General features: G+C 40.3%; 1 protein-coding gene across 1 annotated transcript in view; it reads right to left on the bottom strand.

The window, feature by feature from the left end:
• Positions 1-25,931, bottom strand: part of LOC126969134 (whirlin) — a 177,486-nt gene that overhangs the window by 127,037 nt on the left and 24,518 nt on the right. The window contains exons 2-4 of the mRNA XM_050814445.1: positions 17,780-17,946; positions 16,876-17,080; positions 10,452-10,672 (exon numbers count right to left, since the gene is read on the bottom strand). Of these exons, the coding sequence (XP_050670402.1) occupies positions 10,452-10,672; positions 16,876-17,080; positions 17,780-17,926 (573 nt within the window). The 5' untranslated portion in view covers positions 17,927-17,946. The remainder of the gene's footprint in view (positions 1-10,451; positions 10,673-16,875; positions 17,081-17,779; positions 17,947-25,931) is intronic.

The following is a 25,931-nucleotide window of genomic DNA, read 5'->3' on the forward strand; positions in this document are numbered from 1 at the left end:
CTAATCTTACTGGAATGAACACATAAGATAACATAAAATAGAGCTGAAATTCATGCTGAAGTGATTGAAGACTAATCTCACTGGAATCAACACATAAGATAACATAAAATAGAGTCGAAATTCATGTTTCAGAGATTGAAGACTAATCTTACTGGAATGAACAGATAAGATAACATAAAATAGAGTTGAAATTCATGTTGAAGTAACTGAAGACTAATCTTACTGGAAAGAACACATAAGATAACATAAAATAGAGTTGAAATTCATGTTGAAGTGATTGAAGACTAATCTTACTGGAATGAACAGATAAGATAACATAAAATAGAGTCTATATTCATGTTAAAGTGATTGAAGACTAATCTTACTGGAATGAACACATAAGATAACATAAAATAGAGTCGATATTCATGTTGAAGTGATTGAAGACTAATCTTACTGGAATGAACACATAAGATAACATAAAATAGAGTCGAAATTCATGTTTCAGTGATTGTAGACTAATCTTACTGGAATTAACACAAAAGATAACATTCGATAGAGTTGAAATTCGTGTTGAAGTGATAAAAGACTAATCTTACTGGAATGAACACATAAGATAACATAAAATAGAGTCGAAATTCATGTTTCAGTAATTGAAGACTAATCTTACTGGAATGAACACATAAGATAACATTCGATAGAGTTGAAATTCGTGTTGAAGTGATAAAAGACTAATCTTACTGGAATGAACACATAAGATAACATAAAATAGAGCTGAAATTCATGCTGAAGTGATTGAAGACTAATCTCACTGGAATCAACACATAAGATAACATAAAATAGAGTCGAAATTCATGTTTCAGTGATTGAAGACTAATCTTACTGGAATGAACAGATAAGATAACATAAAATAGAGTTGAAATTCATGTTGAAGTAACTGAAGACTAATCTTACTGGAAAGAACACATAAGATAACATAAAATAGAGTTGAAATTCATGTTGAAGTGATTGAAGACTAATCTTACTGGAATGAACAGATAAGATAACATAAAATAGAGTCTATATTCATGTTAAAGTGATTGAAGACTAATCTTACTGGAATGAACAGATAAGATAACATAAAATAGAGTTGAAATTCATGTTGAAGTAACTAAAGACTAATCTTACTGGAAGGAACACATAAGATAACATAAAATAGAGTTGAAATTCATGTTGAAGTGATTGAAGACTAATCTTACTGGAATGAACACATAAGATAACATAAAATAGAGTTGAAATTCATGTTGAAGTGTTTGAAGACTAATCTTACTGGAATGAACACATAAGGTAACATAAAATAGAGTCGATATTCATGTTGAAGTGATTGAAAACTAATCTTACTGGAATTAACCTCACATTTAGATAATCCAATAAGTAATCATCACAAAATATCATTGAAATTGGTTTAAGAATATTCGCTTGTCATTTGTAAAAAGGTTCACTGATGATATTCTCTTTCTGCCCGCTTTATTCAATTCATGTTTTGCTAGTAAACATTGAAAGCGAAATAAAATAGACGCCGAGAACGACACAATAGCACACATTTGGAATTCAATTCACTTTAATACAGGCAATATCTATTCTATTTGGGACACATTCGCTAACATTACTACACAATATTCTACATGTACCATATTGAATGTCATTGAGTCACTATTATTGAAGTTTGTGCACAGTAAGGTCACTATTATAATTTCACTCCCCACTTTTAGCACCTTTTGATAGCCTCTTTAGTGACTTTTTCTTTATGATTATACATTCAAAATATATTAAAATGTGGGCATGATTTATTTATTTGGCTATTTGTCTAGTCCTAATGAGTCGGGACGAGGACGAGGTGTTACTAGAACACCGCGTCCAGAATTGAACTATTGTGTTCGTCACTCATACTTATAGCCGTCGTTCCCTGCTGCATTTACGAACCGCAGTATCTTCTGGACGCGAGTATTATAGTGGATGGTGTTACGCTTATGCATTAGTGGGCCGCAACTGCAGAGGAGATGAAGAGGCGTTTCATCGGCCTCAAGGTAAAATCTGCAAGTTTTTTCGTTTGTGATGCCAACCACACTGAGGTGCCTGTTTAAGTGACAGTGCATCAATCAGTCAATCCTTTGTTCTGCCCCTAAGAGGTAAAACGATGTCTAGACGTCTAGTCACAAAAAAAAAGAACCATTTACATACAGCACATGTTGTAAGAATATAGTTAAAAAGTACTAATTTAATAAAAAATTCACTAAGCAACAAAAGCGTGTTTTAACATTAGAACACCAAACGCGTAGAATAGATTTCGTACAAGTACTAGTACCGATGTGCAATGTAACAAATCGGTATGACTACAGACGATATAATGAAAAATGCAGAAAAATTTAACAACTACTAACAACCCTTAATAAACGCGCTAACCTGAATAAAGACCGTTATCGGTCTTGTGATTCCAGAACTAGTTCCAGTACTACGCGAGGCACTAAGGTTAGTGTTGTCGAAGAGCTGTGATACAACAATTTTTATGGTAAACGTGCAAACTTGAGTCTTCTGGGGTTGGTTCATTTTCAAGGATCTTCTATAGAGAGCACACGATAGAAGACATAGTGGTCAACAAATGGCACTGGTCACTAATATTCTGAGAGAGGCCTGAATGGGCCGTGGTGTAAACGGCATCTCCAGTACATATGCATTGCAAAACATGTTAGAGGCGAACAACATATGAAGAAAAATACTCCTAAAGAAAGGACACAACCCTTGGAGAACTCCAGCGTGCATGGGCTTCGGGTTCGAGCAAATCTGTCGTTATCGGAATGATCCACAATTTTTTGAAAGCTCAATTGATGAAAGTTTTTGCCGATTTTGACGACGAATTTCACACGCGAGATTTGCTGCTTAAGTATAATCTGGAGACACAGTTGTATTTTCTCTTTAGAACTTTGCACTTTGGATCTATTGTGCCCAGTGAACCATTCCAGGTTTTAACTAACGCATCTATCCAGGGCTGTGATCTACCCCAATCGGTATATCACATCGGCCAATGGAACAGGCACTGGGATCATCCAAAGGAAAACAAACCCTGGCTAGGGCCCCCTGGCCCTTTTGTGTCATCATTTGGTGGGCCTTTTTGCATCCTACGTTAGGACGTAGGATGCAAAAAGGATGTGTTCCTTTTTCTTTCTTTTTCCTATCCCAATCTGCTGATTTGTAGCGCCGATAGACACTAATTACACTATTGACCAGGCAATGGTTGGACGTCCCAAGAATCTGGTAGCTACCGGGCCACGTTTGAAAGCCGCGTTGGTGACTCAACCAATTGGGACAGACCAGTCCATACGCCAATGCAAAATTATGCACAAATTGCCCTGAGTAGTCTGAGGTACTTGACCCATTCCATACGGCATTATGCCCAAATAAGTCAGCGACGACTAACGATCTGTTAACAGTTTAATAAGATACTTTGTTGGGAAAGCTTTTTTGGGATGCGTTATCTTTTATCTTTTTGTTAGATAATTTCAGCGTGTCGAGTGACATTTATTTCGTGCGAAGTATTCGCTCAGGTCACCTATATTCATCGCGTTAGCATGATGTGGCTAGTCCCAAGATAACTTAATTTGGCGCTAACATTGCAAATGGATTGTATACACATATGATCTCCTAGTAATGTTATATTTTTGGGAAGAAAAAGAAAGATCGTAAGTCATTGCTAAAAATACATTTTAATGACACGCCCATGACTGGTTTATTATATATTACTAGTAGTTGCCCGTTGCATTCGCAACTAAAGGTTTTTCTCAATACTGCCTGTCATGTTGTTGGCATGTCCATGTTGGCATAGCAATATCCCGTTCTGCACGGACGCACGCCAAGAAAGAGAAGATATTATTAGGATGTTAATTTATATATCGCCTTGCTCTTAAAGGGTGCTTTTGAAACTATTATTTATTATGTATTTACTCAAATAAAAACGACAATAGCTAAAAAATATAGGAGTCATTTCTAGCAGTTTCACTCCGGTCGCCCATTTTCGCCAATAAAATGACAAACGGCAATTGTATAAACTTCATTCTACCCTCAAATACAAAGCGAAAGCTTAACAATAGAAACATCAGAGTTTCAAGTGAGAGCGATACACCTCGAATTTATTCCAATCAAAAACAGATGAAATAATGTGAAAATATACAAAAAGAACTTAAATTTAAAACCTATCATGGTTATAATATTATAGCTGTAATCTTCTTAATTACAGCAATTTACAATAAAGCCTCATGTTACCAATACACATATTATCATGTGTGTTTGGAAATCCGGGATACTGAGAAAATCTGGCTATTTTTGTGTCATCATCATCATCTTCAGCCGGAAGACGTCCATTGCTGGACAAAGGCCTGACAAAGACAAAGTCCTGCGGTGCCCTCATCTAACGTATTTCAAAAAAATATAACTAAAAAACGTCTTATGCAATTTTAAGTCTCAAACGAGCATCTAAATAGTTATTGAATTGCCGTAAGATGAGTAAGCCATAATAATAAAAAAATTGTATTGTCACGTCACTTTTTGATATAGTAGGTACGTGTCATTATTACCGCTAAAAATAGTATCAATCGTAAGAGATAACAGTATTCTACAAGAGAAAATTGAAAAAGTTATAACGCATAGGTGCTCGTAACACATAACTCAAGCCTATGTCTCTTGATATTCAGCGAACTCTACTCCGACTCTAACAAATTGTTTTTCAGTTGCTGCAGTATATTTATTTCTGACAGAATTCCCTTTCAGTGTTAATGTTACCTATTATTTACAAAGTTCTACTTGAACTGGATCCTACTACCATGAGCGTAAACATAACTTTATCTTTATTGGTTGCAATTTGATTTATTAAAATGCTACATTAAGTACAGCGATCTTTTATAATTAAACCTGTACTGTATTCTATTCATATCGTTGACATTTATAATTTACTAGCTTTTACCTGCGACGTCTCTGATTTTTTTTTATGAAAATAAGGGACGAGACGAGCAGAACGTTCAGCTGATGGTAATTGATACGCCTTGCCCATTACAATGCAGTGCCGCTCAGGATTCTTGAAAAACCCCAATAATTCTGAGCGGCACTACAACTGCGCTCGCCACCTTGAGACATAAGACGTTAAGTCCCATTTGCCCAGTAATTTCACTAGCTACTTTAGACCAAAACACAGTAATGCTTACACATTACTGCTTCACGGCAGAAAAAGGCGCCGCTGTGGTACCCATAATCTAGCCGGCATCCTGTGCAAAGGAGCCTCCCACTGGTGTTCTGGATTCTAGGGGCTCCCTAGGGAGCGCAGTAAAAAGAAAAAAACTACTCTCTTACTGTCAAGGGAAAAATTTAGTAAAATAATCGCATTATGAAAAAAGACTTTCTTCTTTTGATAATCTTTCGAGCTTTGGAGTTGAATTCGACAGTAATTATACTTTCGGAAATCGGTTTTTAGTTTGTAGGCTCTTCTTAGCTTCCTCAATCAGGGGAAATAACACCCTTATTTTACGGGCATTATTTTCAATAGAAAACATCAACCATCCAAAACTTAAGAAATGCTGTCAATGTCACAAGTCTGCAAAGGAAAATTATGAAGCAGACTGACCAGAGATGGGAAATAATGGAGGAGGTTTTTACCGCTTTAGGCGGTCCTTACACTTAAACATTTGATATGGTATTTGAAAACAATTCATTATTATGTAATAGACAGGTTAAAAACAATATTTTAAATATTATTTTTTTGTGATTCAATAACTCAGAAGTGGTAATGACTTTTTAGTCAGAATTCATGATCTCAATGTGACGTGACAATACAAAATTGGGGTCGAGCAATAAATATGCAGCATTAATCTGTGTGTCTGTGACGCTCGAAGATCATTCCTCGGAAGACGACTGCAACGTCACTCACACAGATCAAAGTTGCATATCTACAAGCACGTACACACATATACATTTTCTAAGCTGAACAGAGCTGAAATTTTTAATAGTAAGGTCCTGAAAGTTTATATATGTAGAAGACAACGAGATCTTGAAATTTGTAACACTTCTTCATGAATTACTTTGACTATGTTGTCAATTCGTATTATTGGTTTTCCCTGCGAGATCGAATCAGAAATGAGGAGATCCGTAGGAGAACCAAAGTCACCTACATAGCCCAAATTATTGCGAAACTGAAGTGGCAGTGGGTAGGGCACATAGTTCGACGGACAGATGGCCGTTGGGGCAGTAAAGTCTTCGAATGGCGATCACGTACCGGAAGACGCAGTGTTGGTAGGCCGATGGACCGACGATCTGAACAATCGCAGGAATACGTTGGATGAGGGTAGCGCAGGACCGATCGTCGTGGAAATCTTTGGGGAGGCCTTTGTCCAGCAGTGGACGTCTTCCGCCTGATAATGATGATGAAGGTTTACTTTCTAGGTGCGCAATTAATCAGCGCCGAGATCAAGTAAATGAGATGCTATCGACTGTACTCTAGAAAATTACCTCATTATTCTTGTTGGAATCCAATTTGAAAACGTGTTGCAATACGAACCACCAAACTGTCCAACACTTAACATAATCGAATCTGATACATTCACGTTAATATTAGGTCAAACCACCGTTTAGTATCGATCGAAGCCTAAATATACTCCTGATAACTTGAAATAAATTTGTATTAGACCTCAATTTGGTGAATAACTTCTATAACTATTTGCTGATGCACAGTGTAGGAAGTAAAACGTGTTAGGTCGTTAAAAGTTATTTGCGTGGTTAAATATTGTTAGGTTGGTCGTAGTTATTAGGGTAAGTTTTATGTCACCACCGTCCGTTGTCGACTGACAGTAACTACTGAGTTGACCCTAGTCGTCGAACGGTGATGTTTAGTGTGGACATGACTCATATGTAATAAACATAACATCAAATATAGGTGTAAAAATATTATAAAAACACGCTTTTTTCAAACCATAAATATATAAATATACTTGTATTTGTTTTATAACGATATGAAAGCCCAAATTATATGTTATTCGAGTTCATTTTCGATCCATTGTGTCATTGGATTTTTTTGCCTTGGTCAGGACAATCTCATTGTACCCTTGATACGTCTTGAAGTGGTGAAAATAAATTAGAAAAAAATTTTCCAGGGTTAGATTGCTGGTGAATCTAATAAAAGCGTGTTAATGAGATCCTTAACTTATGCTTATTCATCGATCGTTTAAAAGCCGATCAATTGACTGACAAACACCCATTTATTGTATTTGCCCATCAAGAAAATGTGTTTATTTTAGCTTAAGTACCCGAAGACATAAAACCAGTTATTAAAAAAAAATAACCCTTTTTACTAAATCATTTTGTCCAATAAATTTCCAAAGCGGTCAGAATAAAACGTTTGGCAAATATTTTGTGAGGTTCTATCCATATAATATTTCCCTAAACGCTTACGACTGCGGCTGGAGTCATGAATAAAGTAGCAATATCGACTTCGGCCACCTCACGGAGAATTATTTACGTGTTACGTTACATTAGTCGCCTAGAATAAACCTATTTGCTGTTCATTTCAGGTTGTTTTACGAGACCAATTTTCAGAGCATCTGCGCTGTTTTTCAGACAGAAGTATCGCTATCTCTTGGCGTTATTTTCACTATGAATTACGCTGCTTTATAACTCCTTGCTGGTAAATAAATACGTGAGTTAATGACTTATATTAGTACGTTATTAATAGTGTTTAACAGGATATTTACCATAATTAAATAATTTTGAAGAATTCTTTAATCCACCTAAATTGCCTCATCGTTCAGACAAGATTCAAACTGCTCAAAAGTGTTATCGAAGTTTTAAAATACAATATAAGCGGCTTACATTGTGTTTGTTGACGGATGGGCAGCGTTCGGGAAGCTCCGTAAAATCTTCTCGTCCTAAATACAATAGTGTCTGGTATGTCTGTCTGAATACGAAGGTTTTCAACCAGTGTGTGTTGCCAGTGATGACTTACGGTACGCAGACGTGGTCGTTTACTATGGGCTTTATGAGAAAGCTCATGGTGGCTCAGAGGGCAATGGAGAGGGCTATGTTCGGAGTTTCCCTGCGCGATCGAATCAGAAATGAGAAGATCCGTAGGAAAACCAAAGCTACCGACATAGTCTAAATGATTGCGAAACTGAAGTGGCAGTGGGCAGTGCACATAGTTCGACGGACAGATGGCCGTTGGGATAGTAAAGTCCTCGAATAGCGACCACGTACCTCAAGACACAGTATTGATAGGCCCTCCACAAGATCAACCGACGATCTGGTCAAGTTCGCCGGATGAGGGCAGCGCATGACCGATCGTTGTGGAAATGTTTGGGGGAGGCCTTTGTCCAACAGTGGACGTTTTCCAGCTGATGATGATGATATTGTGTTTGCGCCATATTTTCATTGCCCATTTAGGATACGAACTTATAACTATCAGTGTCAACGTCAGTTGTCAATTTTCCACTCCCCGCTTCCCCATCCCCCTTTCCTCACCCCGTTCCCTGTACCCCTACCACGACCCTCACTCTCTCGTCGGTGGATCACGCGCTTACACGCTTGCGCAGCGCTCCCCGGCCCGCGTAGTCTTGCCATTTAAAGGCAGACGCGCCACCTAACTACTTAACCTCATCAGTGATTAAGTGACCTAACCACAAAACATGAACTAAACCAAAAAGAAAGAATTTATATAAAGGACAATTGTTTCCCCCGGGGTCTGAAGAGGAGTACCAGCATTTACCAGGTCAGTTCCCTCCGTCCCTGTATATCTTTTGTCACTCGCACACCCACATTGTAACCCAGAAGGTCAAAACAATACTGCCATCTAATAGTGCCGTTTTTAAAAGTCGTATCATATTATATCCTTTCTATAAAATAGCGTATTAACAGCTAATATCGTCAACCAGAAAGTAAAAGAAATGATAACCTAGAGTCTACCTTAAAGAGATAGGGATGGCTGAAAATTAGCGCTGCGTGAAAAATTATTTCAAACATTTGTCTTAATGTATTCAGCTGTTTATAAGGTTGATTTTGTTATGCTATTTTCTGCTCGTTTTGTCACTTATTCACCTACTAAGATTACCTACTTTTATGTAACAGAGGACAAACTAGCGTACGGATCACTTGATGTTAAGTGATCACCGCTGCCCACATAGTTATGGAAACACCACACAAGGAAGAGCATTCCACAGCTTAGTCGTACGTGGAAGGAAGTTCTTTGAAAACCCCATTGTGGAGGACCACACATACAGATGGTAGGGATGTTATCCTAATTTGTGGCGCGTCGTGCAACGGTGCAATTCAGCGGCAGGAATCAGGTCAAACAGCTCTTCAGAACACTCCCCGTGGTAAATGCGGTAGAAGACACACAAGGAAGCGACGTCCAGGTGATCCAGCCTATCACAGAGCACTGGATCCCAGACAGTTCGAGCAGCTTTGCGTTGCACGCGGTCAAATGGATGAAGCTGATACTGGGGTGCGCCAGACTTGGGCCAACTTGAAGTATTGCCGTACTCTATTAATGACTTTTCTTTTTATAATTTTAAATTTATGTGTTCTTTTGTGGCTTTATGTGAAACCTAGATTTAGATTGTTAAAATAATATTGTACACTGTTGATTAACAGCTTCTTCGAAGCCAGTTTGGCTTTGCCTTCCAAATGAAGGCGGAATTGGTAATAACTTGAGATTTCGAGACCCAGAATTCCGAGTGTTGTCGAAGAGTCTTCTAGGGGTTAAATTGGATAAGGCTCATTGTACCCCATTCCGTAACCCTCTCCAAAGAGGACTCGAAAGAAGACCCAAGTTTCTTTCGGCACGGGTCGACGACTTCCCGAGATACTTAGTTAACTTACTTACTTAGTTAAAAAATTAGACATCACTAAAGTACATGTTATTAGCACTAGTGTAACATAATTTTAAAATGACTTGAATATTAATTTACAACCATTTTTGCTTACTTTTCTATAAGATTCGAACCTTTCGTAATATAGAATTAAAATACAGTATTTGTAAATTAGAATAAGTTTTTAATGGATAAATAAAGATTTAATATTATTATTTCTATACCACTCTATAAGGATATAAAGATATAATTATTTTTAAAGTCTGCCACTGTACTATCTTATATATTAATATTGTTACGATGTTTGAGCATTGATATCTAGATAACCAAAGTCACGGACATAGCCTATATGGTTGCAACACTGATGTGGCAGTGTGCAGGGCACATAGCTCGATGACGGTCGCGACCACGTACCGGAACACGTAGTTTTGGTACCGTCGATCTGGTCAAGATCGCCGGAGTACGTTGGATGAGGGCAGCGCAGGACCCACTGATTTGTGGAAGGCCACTGTCTAGCAGTGGACGTCTTCCGGCTGAAATGATGATCTAGATACTGCTGGTACAAACTTCAATAACGTGCTTAAAGATGGGACTCACATGATGGGTAGTGCTGCTGGGACTGCTAGCTGGGGAGTGTCTCCTGGTGGTGATGGGAGCGGGCAGGGCAGGCGGCGGATGTGACGGAGGCAGTGCCTTGCCCAGGGCAGCGGCCCCTCCCTGTCCGAACAGTCGCAGTACTTGCTCCGGCGATATCGGCCTCTTCTTGCCATTGCTCGCGCTTAAGTGGTTTGTGCTGTTCCGCAAGCTTGTTGCTCCTACTATAAAAAAAAAATTGTGTGTGTACCAGAGTACACAAGTGAGAAGTGAAACTTATAAGATTTTTGTTTTACTTATTACAACTTCACAGAAATTCGGTAGATAAGGTTAAAGATTTTTTTTTCCATTAAATTAAATACAATTAATACAAATTAGTCCTTTTACTTTATTATTTTCAGAATAATTTATTATTATTTATGCCACAATACAGTAATAAAGGAAAATTATCCAAAATTCGTTCTCTGCACCCTCGAGAAGCTCGGGTACGATATCCATAATGTTGAAATCATAAATTTGCGCGGCGGCCATCTTGGATTAAAGGACAAGATGGCGCGTAACCGAAAATCGTAACGGTTTGCAATAAAATGTCTCTCATACGTTCACTTCAATATATTTTATTGTACGGCCATTTTATATTAATTAATAGTGGACTGACGCCAGATAATATCGATTAAAGATCCTTTACGTGGTAATATACCATTGAATTTTGATCACAATTTATTGGTCTAAGGCTAATTTATAGTGCGTACTTAGACTTTGCTCAGACTTTACTTACTTAAAACTAAGCTGAGTATGAGCTTAGCATAACCTTTGACTTTGTTTTTATAGTCTGGTGAAATTATGCTGATCTTAAGTTAAAACAGCGCAATGCAAAAATCAAGTTCTCGTTCTATCACACTCAGCTAAGTTTTACGCAAGTAAAGTCTGAGCAAAGTCTAAGTATGCTTCATATATCTCAGTTTTAGTTTTGTTATCCAAACCGTTATATATATATAATGAAAATGGTCTTTGTTTGAGGCTCTTTGTCGCCGGGCGGGAACGGCTAGTTCATTAATAAAATAAAGCCTAAGTGAATCTTCTGTTAACTGAAACAGACAGACTAAAAACTTAACCAATATCAAGTAAAAATGAACTCTGCGCAATGTATATGGTTTTCCAACAAGATCCTAGAAAATTCACAAAACAAGAGTATTACGAAATTCAGAAGAATTAAGAAGATAACCCTCATTTCTGGGGTTAATTATGTCGCTCTTTCAAAATGTTTAGGAGTGGTAGTGCCATGTCGGGTCCTCACGGACACAACCGAATTGGGCCGGCACGCCCGGAGAAATGCCACTCCCCCACTCGAAAAGGGCGTGAAATAGCGGCTATGCCTCTATGTTTCGCCCGGTGAGTGGGGTATCCGGAGGCCTACACCTCCCCCGCCCCCTTTCAAATACAAATGGCAGCACGGACTAAAAATAGACTACTCCAAGACGGTACCAGGCTATGCAGTCCTGGAGAATCCGTCCCTGGGCGTCCACAATAAGGGCCTGTACCTCATAGTGGTTGCCGAGGCTGCCCCGCGTATTCTGGAGGGGGCAAATTTGCGCTGACTCGGGGCAAACAGAGCAGGAGGCTCAAACCACCCTCCTTCACACTCGCTGTGGACTTTTGCAACATCAGGGGGCTTCGCTCAAATTTAAATGCCGTCCACTTTCACCTGGAGACGGCGAAGCCGGCCCTGCTCTTTTTAACCGAGACACAGATATCCTCCCTGGCTGATTCATCGTACCTTTCATACCCGGGGTATAATTTGGAACACTCCTTTATACCACAGGCTGGCGTGTGCGTTTACGTCAGGGAAGATGTCTGTTCTCGACGCCTGAGTTTTCTTGAAAGACAGGACCTATCCATCATCTGGCTGCGTGTAGACTGCGATGACCATCCGCGAATCTACGCATGCCTGTATAGTTCCCATAGCGGTAACGCAGAGACTGACCGGCTCCTCGAACACATCCAAACGGCTACAGATTCCGTGTTGGAGCAGATTTCCACTGCAGAGATCGTGTTTCTTGGCGATTTTAACGCCCACCACACCGAATGGCTAGGCTCACGTACCACTGATCATGCAGGGAGATCTGTTCACGACTTCGCCTAAGCATATGGTCTGAAGCAACTGGTTATTGCGCCAACGCGAATCCTAGATGTGGAAGATCATACACCTTCACTGTTGGACCTTCTGTTGACCCCACATTCGGACGGCTACCTATTTTCCGTTGACCCTCCTCTGGGATCGTCGGACCACTGCCTGATCTGGAGCACCGTGCTGATCACGCGCCTAACACGGCCCCGCTTCTTAGGCTGTTGCCGCGTGTGGCACTATAGGTCAGCAGAGTGGGACGAGATGCGGTGCTTTTTTGCATCCTACCCGTGGAGGCAGATCTGTTTTTCGCTGGGAGATCCAGATGCCGCTGCTGTCGCTGTTGCTGATGTGGTATGATAAGGTATGTAATTCTTCACTCCATCCTCCTCTGTGCCTATCGGTGGCAGGTCCCAACCATGGTTTGACCGCTCCTGCAAAATGGCCTCTCGCCGAAAGCAGGAGTGCTATCTGGCTTGGCTCAATGCGGTGGTACCTAAGGATATGAATTCCAGCAAACTTAAAAAACACTTCAATTATGCCTCCAGGTCCTTCAAAAGCGTTATTGCTGAGGCGAAGTCGAAGCACATTGGCAGAATTGGCGAGAGACTTGCACGCCTTCCCTCGGGAACTCGTGTGTTCTGGTCGCTCGCCAAGGCTGTCCAAGGAAACTTCTGCCAGCCAGCCATTCCGCCACTGCACAGGGATGATGACTCGCTGGGCCATGACTCTCATGACAGACATCATGACAGAGTCGAGTTGGACGCTCTTCGCGTCCAACTCGACTCTGGATGACCAAGGTGCACCACCACCGTATATTCCGCGGTGCGAGTCATACATGCCGGAGGTAAAAATCCGGCATGGTGCCGTGCTTAAGGCGCTACTCACCTTGCACATTCACAAATCGAGCGCGCCCGATGGCATTCCCCCGATAGTGTTGCGGACATGTGCTCCGGAACTGGCGCCGGTCCTTACCCGTTTTTTCCGGCTCTCCTACTCATCAGGTGTAGTCGCTAAATTATGGAAGGCGGCTTTAGTGCACCCGATCCCTAAGAAAGATGTACGCTCAGATCCGTCCAACTACCGCCCCATTGCCATTACCTCCATTTTCTCCAAAGTAATGGAGTCGATCATCAACCGCCAGCTCTTGGGATACCTAGAGGGGCATCAGCTGATCAGCGACTGCCAGTACGGTTTCCGTCAGGGTCGCTCAGCTGGTGATCTTCTTGTATACCTAATCCATAGATGGGCGCAAGCGGTTGAGTCGAAGGGAGAGGCGTTCGGGGTGAGTTTGGACATAGCGAAGGCCTTCGATCGGTTGTGGCATAAAGCGCTTATAGCGAAAATGCCATCCTATGGGCTTCCTGAGAAGTTGTGCAAATGGATCACTAGGTTTTTGGCTGATCGGAGCATCAAGGTTGTAACCAACGGTGCATGCTCCGACTTAAAACCCATAAACGCTGGTGTCCCGCAAGGCTGCGTGCTATCTCCTACGCTGTTTCTTCTGCATATCAATGATATGCTGCAAATCAGCAATATTCATTGCTATGCAGACGACAGCACGGGGTATGCTTCCAACACCGGACGTGCCAACATGACCCGGGATAGCGTCGACGAGAACCTGAACAAACTTGTGTCTGAAATCGAGACTATGCTTTGCAAAGTCTCGGAATGGGGCCGACAAAATTTAGTCCAATGGGTTGAATTGGACTAAATTTTGTCAAGAAGACACAATTTTGTGCGTTCACTACTAAAAAGTCTCCCTTTTTCGTATCCCCTCGATTCGAGTTCACTCCTCTAACTGCCACAGCCTGTATTGGCATACTTGGCGTCGATAGATCGAGCGATGTTCAGTTCCGTGGTCACTTGGAAGAGAAGGCCAAACTGGCCTCATAAAAGCTTGGTGTACTCAGTAAGGCGAGACAGTACTTCACTAAAAGCCACCGCTTGCAACTTTATAAGGCGCAAATTCGGCCTCACATGGAGTACTGTTTTCACCTCCGGACGGGTGCTCCCCAGTACCAGCTTCTTCCATTTGACCGCATACAACGAAGAGCGGCTCAATCATCGACGATCAAGTCATCTCCGATCGGCTTGATTCTCTTGCTAGAGATGCTTTGCGTAGAGATGTGGGTTCTCTCTGCATCTTCTACCGCATTTATCACGGGGAGTGCTCATACGAGCTGTTCGGGTCGATTCCAACGGCCGAATTCCACCACCGGACATTACGTGCAAAGTACCATCCGCATCACGTAGACGTCTGGCATTCCACAACCGCGGGTTTTGTTCGAAATTCTTGCCTCTTTCACAGCCACTTTGTGGAATCAACTACCGGCAGCGGTCTTCCCGAACAGATACGACTTAGGAACCTTCAAGAAAAAAGCATATATATATATATACCTTAAAGCCGGCAACGCATTTCTTGGCAAACCTTTTGTTACGGATGTCCCTGGGCGGTTGATCCCCTCAAAAAATATTTTTTTTATACGGGTCACTTGGTGTTAAGTGATCACCGCCACCCACAATTTCTTGCAACACCAGAGGAATCACAGGCGTTGCCGGTCTTTAAGGAAGGAGTACGCGCTTTTTTTGAAGGTACCCATGTCGTATCGTCCCGGAAACACCGCACAAGGAAGCTCATTCCACAGCTTTGTAGTACGTGGAAGAAAGCTCCGTGAAAACCGCTCTGTGGAGGACTGCCACACATCCACATGGTGGGGATGATATCCTAACTAGTGGCGTGTCGTGCGAAGGTGTAATTCGGCGGAATCAGGCTAAACAGCTCTTCTGAACACTCCCCGTGATAGCTGCCGTAGAAGACATACAATGAAGTGACATCTCTACGCAACGCCGCCGTTCACAGAGCACTGGGTCCCCGACAATTTGAGCTGCTCTACGTTGCACGTGGTCAAATGGGTCGAGCTGATACTGGGGTGCGCCAGACCAGAGCTGACTTCCTGACGTCCAACAAAAACAGAGCTCGCCTAACAGTTTTCTGTCTGAACTGTTTCAGGAACCCCAAACGATGGAAGTTTTGAGAGGGGTGCCTTGTGCCGATCAAAGGCCTTCTCTATATCCAGGCTCACTGCCAGGCCTTCCCCCATATATGTGTTAGATATACCAGAAGATCACCTGCCGACCGACCATGGCGAAAGCCGTACTGTCGGTCGTTGATCAACTGATGACCATCTAGGTATACCAAGAGTTGGCGGCTAATTATGCTCTCCATGATTTTGGAGAGCATAATAGCAATAGGCCTGTAGTTTGTCGGATCCGAACTGTCTCCTTTTTTTGGATCGGATAAACAAGGGCTGACTTCCATGAGTAACTACGCCATTGGAATAAGAGTGCCGGAATAAACGAGTTAGCACCGGCGTCAACTCAGGGGCACTGTTCTAAGCATGATTGGAGAAATGCTATCCGGCCCGCTCGACTTCCTGACATCCAACGAAAACAGAGCTCGCCTAACAGTTTCCTGTCTGAACTGTACTCAGGCATAGAGCTCTGTCACCGCGGGATGGTCGGCGGTATTTTTCGGCGATTTGCCGCTTAAAAAATCTGGACGCACGGTTATATTTCCTCCTTGGCCGCCGGTCCTCGACACTAACCCATGCGAAACATAGCGGCACTAGGCTGCTACTTCACGCCGGTATTCTGCATGAGTGTGGTAATAATCCGGACGAGTCTAGCCCGATTGTGCTGCCGTCATAAGACGGCAGCGTGACTCTCCCACATTTAAAAAGCCCGTAGTCGCCTCTTACGACACCCTTGGGCCTGAAACTTCCCTATTCTTTTTACGCCCCGGGGAAGCACAGGGCTACTTAGATAAGATCTCAAGTCAATTTCCTAATATGCAATTTTTGCGGTTGAGTAGGTTATCAGCTGTAAAGTAGATCCTGTAGATGGAGCCACAATCTGAGACTTGAACAAGATATTCCAAGATTTACGACCTACACTTACTCGAACGGTTGGCTCGCTTGCAAAGAGCGCTCGGACGGAGCCCGAGACGTCGCGGGTACCTTAACAAGTTTGTTATACCTAAAGTTAGTTCATGCAACAGAGAATTAATAAAGTTTTGTTTTAAGAAGTTTAAAATAAGAATATCTTAGATAATTTATGTCTAGATAGACTTTGACAGCTTTGAAAATGTCGAAAAAAATTAGTTTAGCACACTAACACAAATCGTGAGTGTAAGACGTAGCTTGTCACGCACACTAAACTAATTATTGAGGCCTGTTTTTATCGGTTGTCTAACAGCAAGAGACTATCTAGGCGTATAAATTATCTAAGAAAGTTAGTTACCTGCGCTGTTCGCTAATGTAGAGGAGCCGACATATGGTGTTCTGGAGAGTTTTGCGGAGTAATGATGTGAGTAAGATGGATGATGGCCGTGGGAGGAGGCCGGCCGCTCCACAATGGTGTACGAGGTCCCGGGGGGGGAGTAGTACACCCCTCCCCGCGCCCGCGAGCGAGCATCCTCCGCCTCGTAGCTGGTGTGCCGGTTGTCCTGTAACAATACGGGTTAAATATCTCTCATCAAACTGCCAAAATAGTCTCCTATTCAAAATCAAAGTTCTTTATTTCCGATTAAGAATTTTCCAGCATAATGCGAGCATTTTATTAGCTATTATATAAAAAAAAATATATAATAACTTTAATTCAAAAAAAACATGAAGCAGATTTACCGGTGAGAGGATCATCCAGCCACCACAAGTCGAATATATCGAGGCGGCCGTGAGCTGATAGAATTGGAAGGCTGTTAAACAAGTATGATATGAGCTCATTTACCCAAAATTCCTGAGGTGATCATAACTTATTACTTTAACTGGATTACTGTAGTTGCTGGTATGAAATACCTTGCCCTGTGCATTCCCGGGGCATAAAAGGAAGAGGCGCAAGGTTATAACAGGCGACTAACGGCATTTACGAGTGGAAGCCTTTGAACTGAATTAGATTATAGATGCCAAAACGGCGCCTTTATCTTCCGTGAAGCAGTTATGTGTAAGCATTATTGTGTTCAGGTCTGAAGGACGCCGTAGCTAGTGGAATTACTGGGCAAATATGACATAAAATCTTATGTCTGAAGGTGGCGAGCGCAGTTGAGCGGCACTGCATTGTAATGGGTAAGGTGTATCAATTACCATCACCTGAATGCCATGCTAGTCTCCTCCCTTATTGTAATGGATGGTATAGAATATTATGTTACCTGCTGCGAGCGAGAATGCCTCGCCAGGTGGTGCGAGGGCGGGTGCTGCGGCGTGGCGGAGCGCCAGCCGTAGCCCTGCGAGTAGGGCGGGGGCCACCGCGCTCCGAACTCCGTCAGCTCCGAGCCCTCGCCTTCCCCCGACCTCATGCCGGGGGCAACCCCACACTCTACGAAAATAAAACAATATATAGTGTGATATTATTAATAGAATAATTAATAATAATAAGCCTTTTATTGATTTCAATAATCTTCGAATACATGATATTATCTTAAGACTACGCGTATCATATAAAAGTTCTGTTATTGGAACCCCACTCTGGGTATAGGTCTCCTCCAGCTTACTCCATGTAACCCTCTTCTGTGCTTTTCCTCTCCATTCTTTTTCTGTCATTTTTATTATATCATCTACCCATCTTGGGAGGCCGCTTTTTCTTTTTCCAGATGGTCCTTCCCGAATTGTCGTTTCTACTGTCCATCTTTTGTCCATGAATATTCCAGTCGCCACATGACCTGCCCAGCGCCACTTTTTTGTTACAGTGTACTCAAGAGCATCTATCAGTTTCGTTCTTTTCCTAATGCTGCCACTTCTAATCTTTTGATTTTTCTGATTTTCAACATACTCCTTTCCATCGCTTTTTTTCATTTTTTTTTTATGGAATAGGAGGACAAACGAGCGTACGGGTCACCTGGTGTTAAGTGATCACCGCCGCCCACGCTCTCTTGCAACACCAGAGGAATCACAGGAGCGTTGCCGGCCTTTAAGGAAGGTGTACGCGCTTTTCTTGAAGGTACCCATGTCGTATCGTACCGGAAACACCGCACAAGGAAGATCATTCCACAGCTTCGTAGTGCGAGGAAGAAAGCTCCTTGAAAACCGCACTGTGGAGGACCACCACACCTCCAGATGGTGGGGATGATATCGTAACTTGTGGCGTGTCGTACGAAGGTGAAATTCGGCGGTAGGAATCAGGTTCTCGGAACACTCCCCGTGATAAATGCGGTAGAAGACACACAATGAAGCGACGGCTCTACGCAACCAAGTGATCAAGCCGTTCACAAATCGCTAGGTCCCCGACAATTCAAGCTGCTCTGCGTTGCACGCGGTCAAATGGATCGAGCTGATACTGGGGTACGCCAGACCAGAGATGACAGCAATACTCCATGTGAGGCCGGACCTGCGCTTTGTAGAGAGCTAGAATGTGGGCCGGCTTGAAGTATTGCTGTGCTCTATTTATGACGCCCAGCTTCTTCGAAGCCAATTTGGCTTTGTCCTCCAGATGGCCACGGAATTGGCAATCGCTCGAGATTTCGAGACCCAGTATTCCGATACTAGGCGAGGCTTTAAGGGAAGTGTTCTCGAAGAACGGTGATACGCTTTCTGGCAGGCCGTTAGTTTCGATTTCATTTTTGTATTGTATGTAATCTTTTTGAGATATCTAGGTTCTATATTAACAGGTTACTAGTCACCTGTTAATATTATTTACATTAATTTAAATAAACACTTTTTAAAGGATTAATACGCGTGTAACTGTATTTTTTTATTTAGATTTTGGCGAAAAGTTAAATTTTTATTATTATTTAGTTAACCTGACTTTTCGAGACCTTTCCAGATCACCTTTTCAGGGGGAATATTAAATTGGTTTTAATTATTATAATAAGTATATTTTTAGTAATTATAATATTATAAAATCATGTGCTAAATCTTGGTGATGTCACTTTATTATGATGTTGGTAGTTTCGTATTATTAGGTTGGTATTATATGTTTCTCTCAGCTATAAACACTAGGCAGTTCTTTTAGAGCATTCGAAAGTGTGGGACGTGCTGGTCACCTGACATATACATTTTATATTACTGTGAATATAGTTTATTATAATGAAATTATTAAATATATAATATATTTGACACACCACGAAGCAAAGTTCGAATAGCAGTTCAGCCACGCCAAGAAGCGCTCACGGGTATGATGAATAGACGAGCCATCGCCTACCTCGACCATATTTTAGGTAAGAGAACAATCCGTCCCACTACGCCGCTACAAGCAATGACATAAGCGAGCATGACGAAGCCTGCCACAAGAACTCAACCAAATGACAAGAAATAATGTATATCTACATATTATCTAAGTTAATAGTATACTACAACCGGCAAAAGATTCACAAATTTCTTCTAGAACATTTCATGATAGCGTGATCAATAGAAACAAATATTTCATACAAGACAGCAACTTCATATGTAAATTATAATGGACCAACATAGTTTCGAGTTAAATACGTCCTACATCTAAAATTCCTAACGAATATACCGCGAATAACTACTTTTATTTATGCGTGCCTGGTACAAAAATATATAATTTTCGCATGTACCTACCATCTATCTAAATAATTGTTGAGGATAAGGTTGGAAAACTCGTAAATTTTTACACCACCCACAAAATTGGTCATAAATTTGCACAGTGGTTGCCTGTTTCTCATATTTTATGCTTCATATAATTTTATGAGACATACTATTTATATTCTTTAAAATGTTCCTCACATAGTTGGCTGTACAAGTTACTACGTATTTGGAAATATCTAATAAATTATAAAAATAATAAAAAAATTAAGATCAGGTTCGATAATTTATGAAACCAAATAAAAAATAGTAGGATGAAACCCATTGGAAATGGAAGAGAAGTAATTGTAAGCCATATTTTTGCTGCTACGAAATAACAGGTATGAATTCTCTATGAAATGCCTTTTGATGGGCTAAAATTTTCCGAACATTTACCATTTTAGGACTTGTAGTTTTGCCGGAAATCGAGATAAACCGTTTTTAACCTTAAACATATTATCTCCCGTAATTTATTTTTCCTTTCATTTTTGGTATATACTTTTCCTTTTCAAATAGGTTTCACCCTACTATTTTTTTTTTTTTCACTTTTTATCATTTTCAGCACTGATCTAATTGTGTAGTTTTTTGAGAAACGTAGTAGATAACAAAAAATTATAATAATAATTTTTTATTTGCGAAAAACTGCCACCAATTTTTTTACAATTACAATAGATATGAACAATTAACATTAAATAAAGAAAGGAAAAAATAACAATACAAATGTTAAAAAAACAATAAAGACAGAGATCTTTAAAACATGTAAGGATTATTTAATAACTAGAAAACGAGGCAGCAGCGCGATTCGCAAAAAGGAAAGTTCTCAGCAAACATTAGGACGTATTTTCCTAACACTGATATTATGAACTTCCTAATGTTTTTTTTTTCCGTGCAAGCTATTTTGGCAGTAATGTGTGAAAAAATAATTATAATATTTAAATATTTATCGTATATCTATATCTAACAAACAAAGCTCAGAACTTAATAAATTTATAAATCTGAAAAGAAAATATATATCACGTAGTGATGCAGATACACGCATTAAATTACATCCCCACTAGCTACACAAGTATTTAATAAAAATATATATAAAAATGCATGAGTAATATAATATTATATAGATAAAATATATCCATTTTGATACCCATCCTCACTATAATCGATGTATTTAATTTAGTTTTTGCTTAGTAGCTTTTTGTGGTTATTCTTAAAAGATTCCTTTGAGTGCAAATTTCGAAGTGGTAGTGGCAGGTTATTTCAACACTTAGTGACTGCGTAGCGAAAGCTACCACGAAATGCTGATGTGTGGAAGATGGGTATATTTAAAGAGTCGTGCGAAGCGCGGGTCTTATGTGGAATGTTAGCACCACTTCTCCATTTTAACTTTTTAAATAGATAAATAGGGATTTCGTTCTTTATTATACCGAATAGTAAAGTAGCAAAGTGCAATTTCATGCGACTCCCCATTTTAAATAATGACTCTCTATTCAAATAAGGAGTAACGTGGTCTCGCCGCGGGATGGTGAAACAATATCGTGTTTTGAACACGTTGTATGAGACGTTTAGTACGCTCCAATAAGCGTGGACCTATGGCTGCATCCATATAATTAAATTTGGAAAGAATCAAAGATTCACAGAGGAGTACACGTAGGTCTTTTTTTATTGAGTTTCTGATTCGGTATAGTACTTTCAGTCTATAAAAGCAACTACGAACAATCTGAAGTATATATTTTTCGAAACGTAAGTTTTCGTCTATGAGCAAGCCAAGGTTTCGGGCCTCGGTTACCCTCTCTATTTGTTCATTATTAATTTTAATGTTGGGTTTACTCCTTTTTTAACTTGATACTAAAATACTTCCATATTTTAGTGATATCCGTAAGGAGTTGGTACGAAGTGTGCGTTAAATAAAATAAGTAATTTTTTTTATGGAAGAAGAGAATAAACGAGCGTAAGGGTCACTTGATATTAAGTGATCACCGCCGCCCGCATTCTTCTGCAACAGCTAGGAATGACAGGAGCAATGACGTTTTCAAAAAGGTGTTTTTTTTATGAAAATAAGAGACAAGACGAGCAGAACGTTCAGCTGATGGTAATTGATACGCCCTGCCCATTATAATACAATGCCGCTCAGGATTCTTGAAAGACCCCAACAATTCTGAGCACAACAATTGCGCTCGTCACTTTGAGACATAAGATGTTAAGTCTCATTTACCCAGTGATTCCACTAGCTACGGCGCCCTTCAGACCGAAACACAGTTTGCACATTACTGCTTCACGGCAGAAATAAGCGCCGTTGTGGTACCCATAATCTAGCCAGTATCCTGTGCAAAGGAGCTGGTAAAACACTTTTTTTTGAAAGTTTGAATATCATATCGTTCAGGAAACAGAAAGTTGCATGAGAATCATATCGTGGAGAAACGCCACACGTTAAAAGGCTGAAGATGATATCCAAGTTCATGATGTTCCAGGGAAAGTAATAATAATACTAAGAGTTAAGATGACGATCGTAATTTTAAAGTATCTTGTACGTGTTTGTCACTATATATTTTAATCTCAACAAAAAAATAAACGCTTTCAACTTTGCAATTCATATTAACAATATCACAATAGTTTTTCGTATAAAAAGTTTGACAATAACTTTTATAAAGTTATTGATGCCGCCATCTATCGTTACATGTAGACCAGGCCTTACTCGATCTACTTTTCTTAGTAATAGATGACATTTACACCTACTTGAATAAAAATTTGATTCTAAGGATGCATCAGAAAAATATCATATTTGATATGAATATCACAGGTCTATCAGCAGAATGACACAGAAATCGTCAATTAGCTATCAATTGATCGGAGAATAATATTTACTTTATATCTCATATTTTCCTCGATACATCACGCACTAAATCATACTGTCAAATGAAATGGATACCTCCGCAGTGCGGTCTTTATTGATACTCGTTACGCATGTATTGAGAATTGTCCGCATTTACTCAGGTCATGCTGTTAGTTTCTGTATTCTCATTAATAATGTCCCTTATTGTATTTTTGATATATTCATTGTTTTTCAAAGTTATTCCTTCACTATTTACATACTTTTGCATTCTTTGGAACCAATTTTTAAAGCTGTTCTTCCAGTATTTCTGAGGGACGTATTGAATGGCCTATTTGAACACATTCACTGTATGGCTCGTGAATCGTATACCTCATAGTGGGAGGCTCCTTTGCAAAGGATGCCGACTAGATTATGGGTACCACAACGGCGCCTATTTCTGCCTTGAAGCAGTAATGTGTAAGCATTTCTTTGTTTCGGTCCGAAGCGCGCCGTAGCTAGTGAAATTACTGGGCAAGAGATTTGACATCGTATGTCTCAAGGTGACGAGCGTAGGTCGCTCTGGCTAAAACTCTGGCTAAGACAATATTAACATAACAATCTGCAGTAACTTCTGATGTTTAGATTTGTCACGTTTTTTGACTGCTTTTCAGCAGCCATTTTCTTACCTGGCTCTGTCATTTCTTAAATTTCGTATTCAAATTCAAAAGCCGACTATCATAAAAAATACATAACCCAATTTCGCCGATTGGCTTTTTTTCATTAAATATCGGTCATAATATTGTCATTGGTCATAAATTATTACAATCTTTACATAATAAACTTATTTGTAATAAAAAAGGTTTTAATATTTTCCGTCCCTCTAGAAAATATAATACCATTATAGGTTTCAATCATTTGAGAATATTACTGTCACATTTACGAAGTGTTGTGAAGTTAATAGTGTCGGGGAGCCAGTGCTCTGTGAATCACCTTGGCCTTGCGTAGAGAGGTCGCTTCACTGTGTATCTTCTACCGCATTTATCACGGGGAGTGTTGAGAATTTCGCACGACACGCCACAAATTAGGATATCACCCCACCATCTGAATGTGTTGCGTACCTCCACAGTGCGGTTTTCAAGGAGCTTTCTTCCACGTACGACTAAACTGTAGGATGATCTTCCTTGTTTCCGGGACAGTAATAAAAAGCGCGTACACCTTCCTTAAAGGGCGGCAACGCTCCTGTGATTCCTATGGTATTGCAAGAGAACTTCGGCGGCGGTGATCACTTAACACCAGGTAAGGTTCTCTTAAGACCATTAATAAGCAATGTGTATTTTCCATTAGTGTTGTGAAACATAATGTGAGTATGCAGAACTTTTAAATAATCACGATATAGCCCCTTGAAAAGTTTGGTATACCCAGTAAGGGAAGACGGTACTTTACTACAAGCCACCGCTTCAACTTTATAAGCAACAAATTCAGCCTAATATGGAGCTGTAAGACTATGCTCACCTTCACATGGGGGCTAAGAAGGAAGATTTTCTCAAATCATCGACGATCAAGTCATCTCTGATCGGCTTGATTCTTTGGCGATAGAGATGAGGGGTCTCAATGTATCTTCTACCGCATATATCACAGGGAGTGCGTAGATGAGCTGGCCAAGTTGATAACAGCAGTAGATTTACAACAGTTTTTGGGTATTACAACAAAACACGAAATTTTTACCCGCATCACATTGATTTCTAGTATTCAGCAACAGAGTGTGTCACTGGAAACTTTTTGCCTCGCACAGCCACTTTAAGGAATCATTTGCGGGCTAATCCTGGACAAAGGGTCCTTCAAGTTTAGAGCATACGCCCGTCGAAGATCATTTGACCACGCATTTCTTGATCTCTGGTATTTTTGATGTTCATCGGCGACTGTGTTTCGCTTTCGATCTGACTGACTTTTACCAGTGGGAGGCTTCTTTGCACAGGATGCTGGCTAGATTATGGGTATCACAACGGCGCCTATTTCTGCCGTGAAGCATTACTGTGTTTCGGTCCGAAGTTCGCCGTAGCTAGTGAAATTACTGGGCAAATGAGACTTGACATCTTATGTTTCAAGGTGACGAGCGCAGTTCTAGTGCCGCTCAGAATTTTTAGGTATTTCAAGAATCCTGAGCGACACTGTATTTTAATGGGCAGGGCGTATCAATTACCATCAGCTGAATGATCCTGCTCATCACGACACTTATTTTAATAAAAATAAAAAAATCTGACTGACTTGCCACTTTGCTCTCTCATATTTAAAAAACCTATAACTCTGTTGAAAAATAACCAAACACATAGTGTATTGCAAAAAATTGGTTAATTTTTATATTATAAGATTTTTTATATTTCTCAACGTTTAATATAGAAAGATGAAAGGTGTTCAAAACACTAAAATAACTGTGAAGAAATCAAAAACAGTCACATTTACACCATACACAATATATGCCCCATTACACAGGCACTCATTGTGAAGGGCTGCTTATGACGTCACGGGAACTCAAGAGAACGGAGGGAGGGGTTCAAGGCCGTGAATATAGGTCAATGGAACACATACGAAACAGGGCGACAAAACCCCCTTACAAATAGTAAAATAGAACACGGCTGAACGCGTTATTCTTAAAATAAGTTATAACGACTTATTTTCTTTATTTGGATCAAATGAAACGGAGTTTTATTACTGAATTGTTATTGTTAGGTTAATATAGATACGGCAACATATTTATATATGGACTAGCTGACCCGACAGACGTCATTCTGTTCATAATAAAATAAAACTATTGCGGATGGAATTTCGTAAAACCTTTAGCTGACGTTTACTCGGCGAAAGGAATATTCCTGGTAAATTTCAAGTTTCTACGCCTTATGGTTCCAGAGATATCGTGATGAGTTAATATATAGGTGGAAATCCATTAATATTAGATACTGGCTGACCCGCCAAACGTT

The sequence above is a fragment of the Leptidea sinapis genome, chromosome 17 (genome assembly GCF_905404315.1).
Source record: "Leptidea sinapis chromosome 17, ilLepSina1.1, whole genome shotgun sequence".
Lineage (NCBI taxonomy): Eukaryota > Metazoa > Arthropoda > Insecta > Lepidoptera > Pieridae > Leptidea > Leptidea sinapis.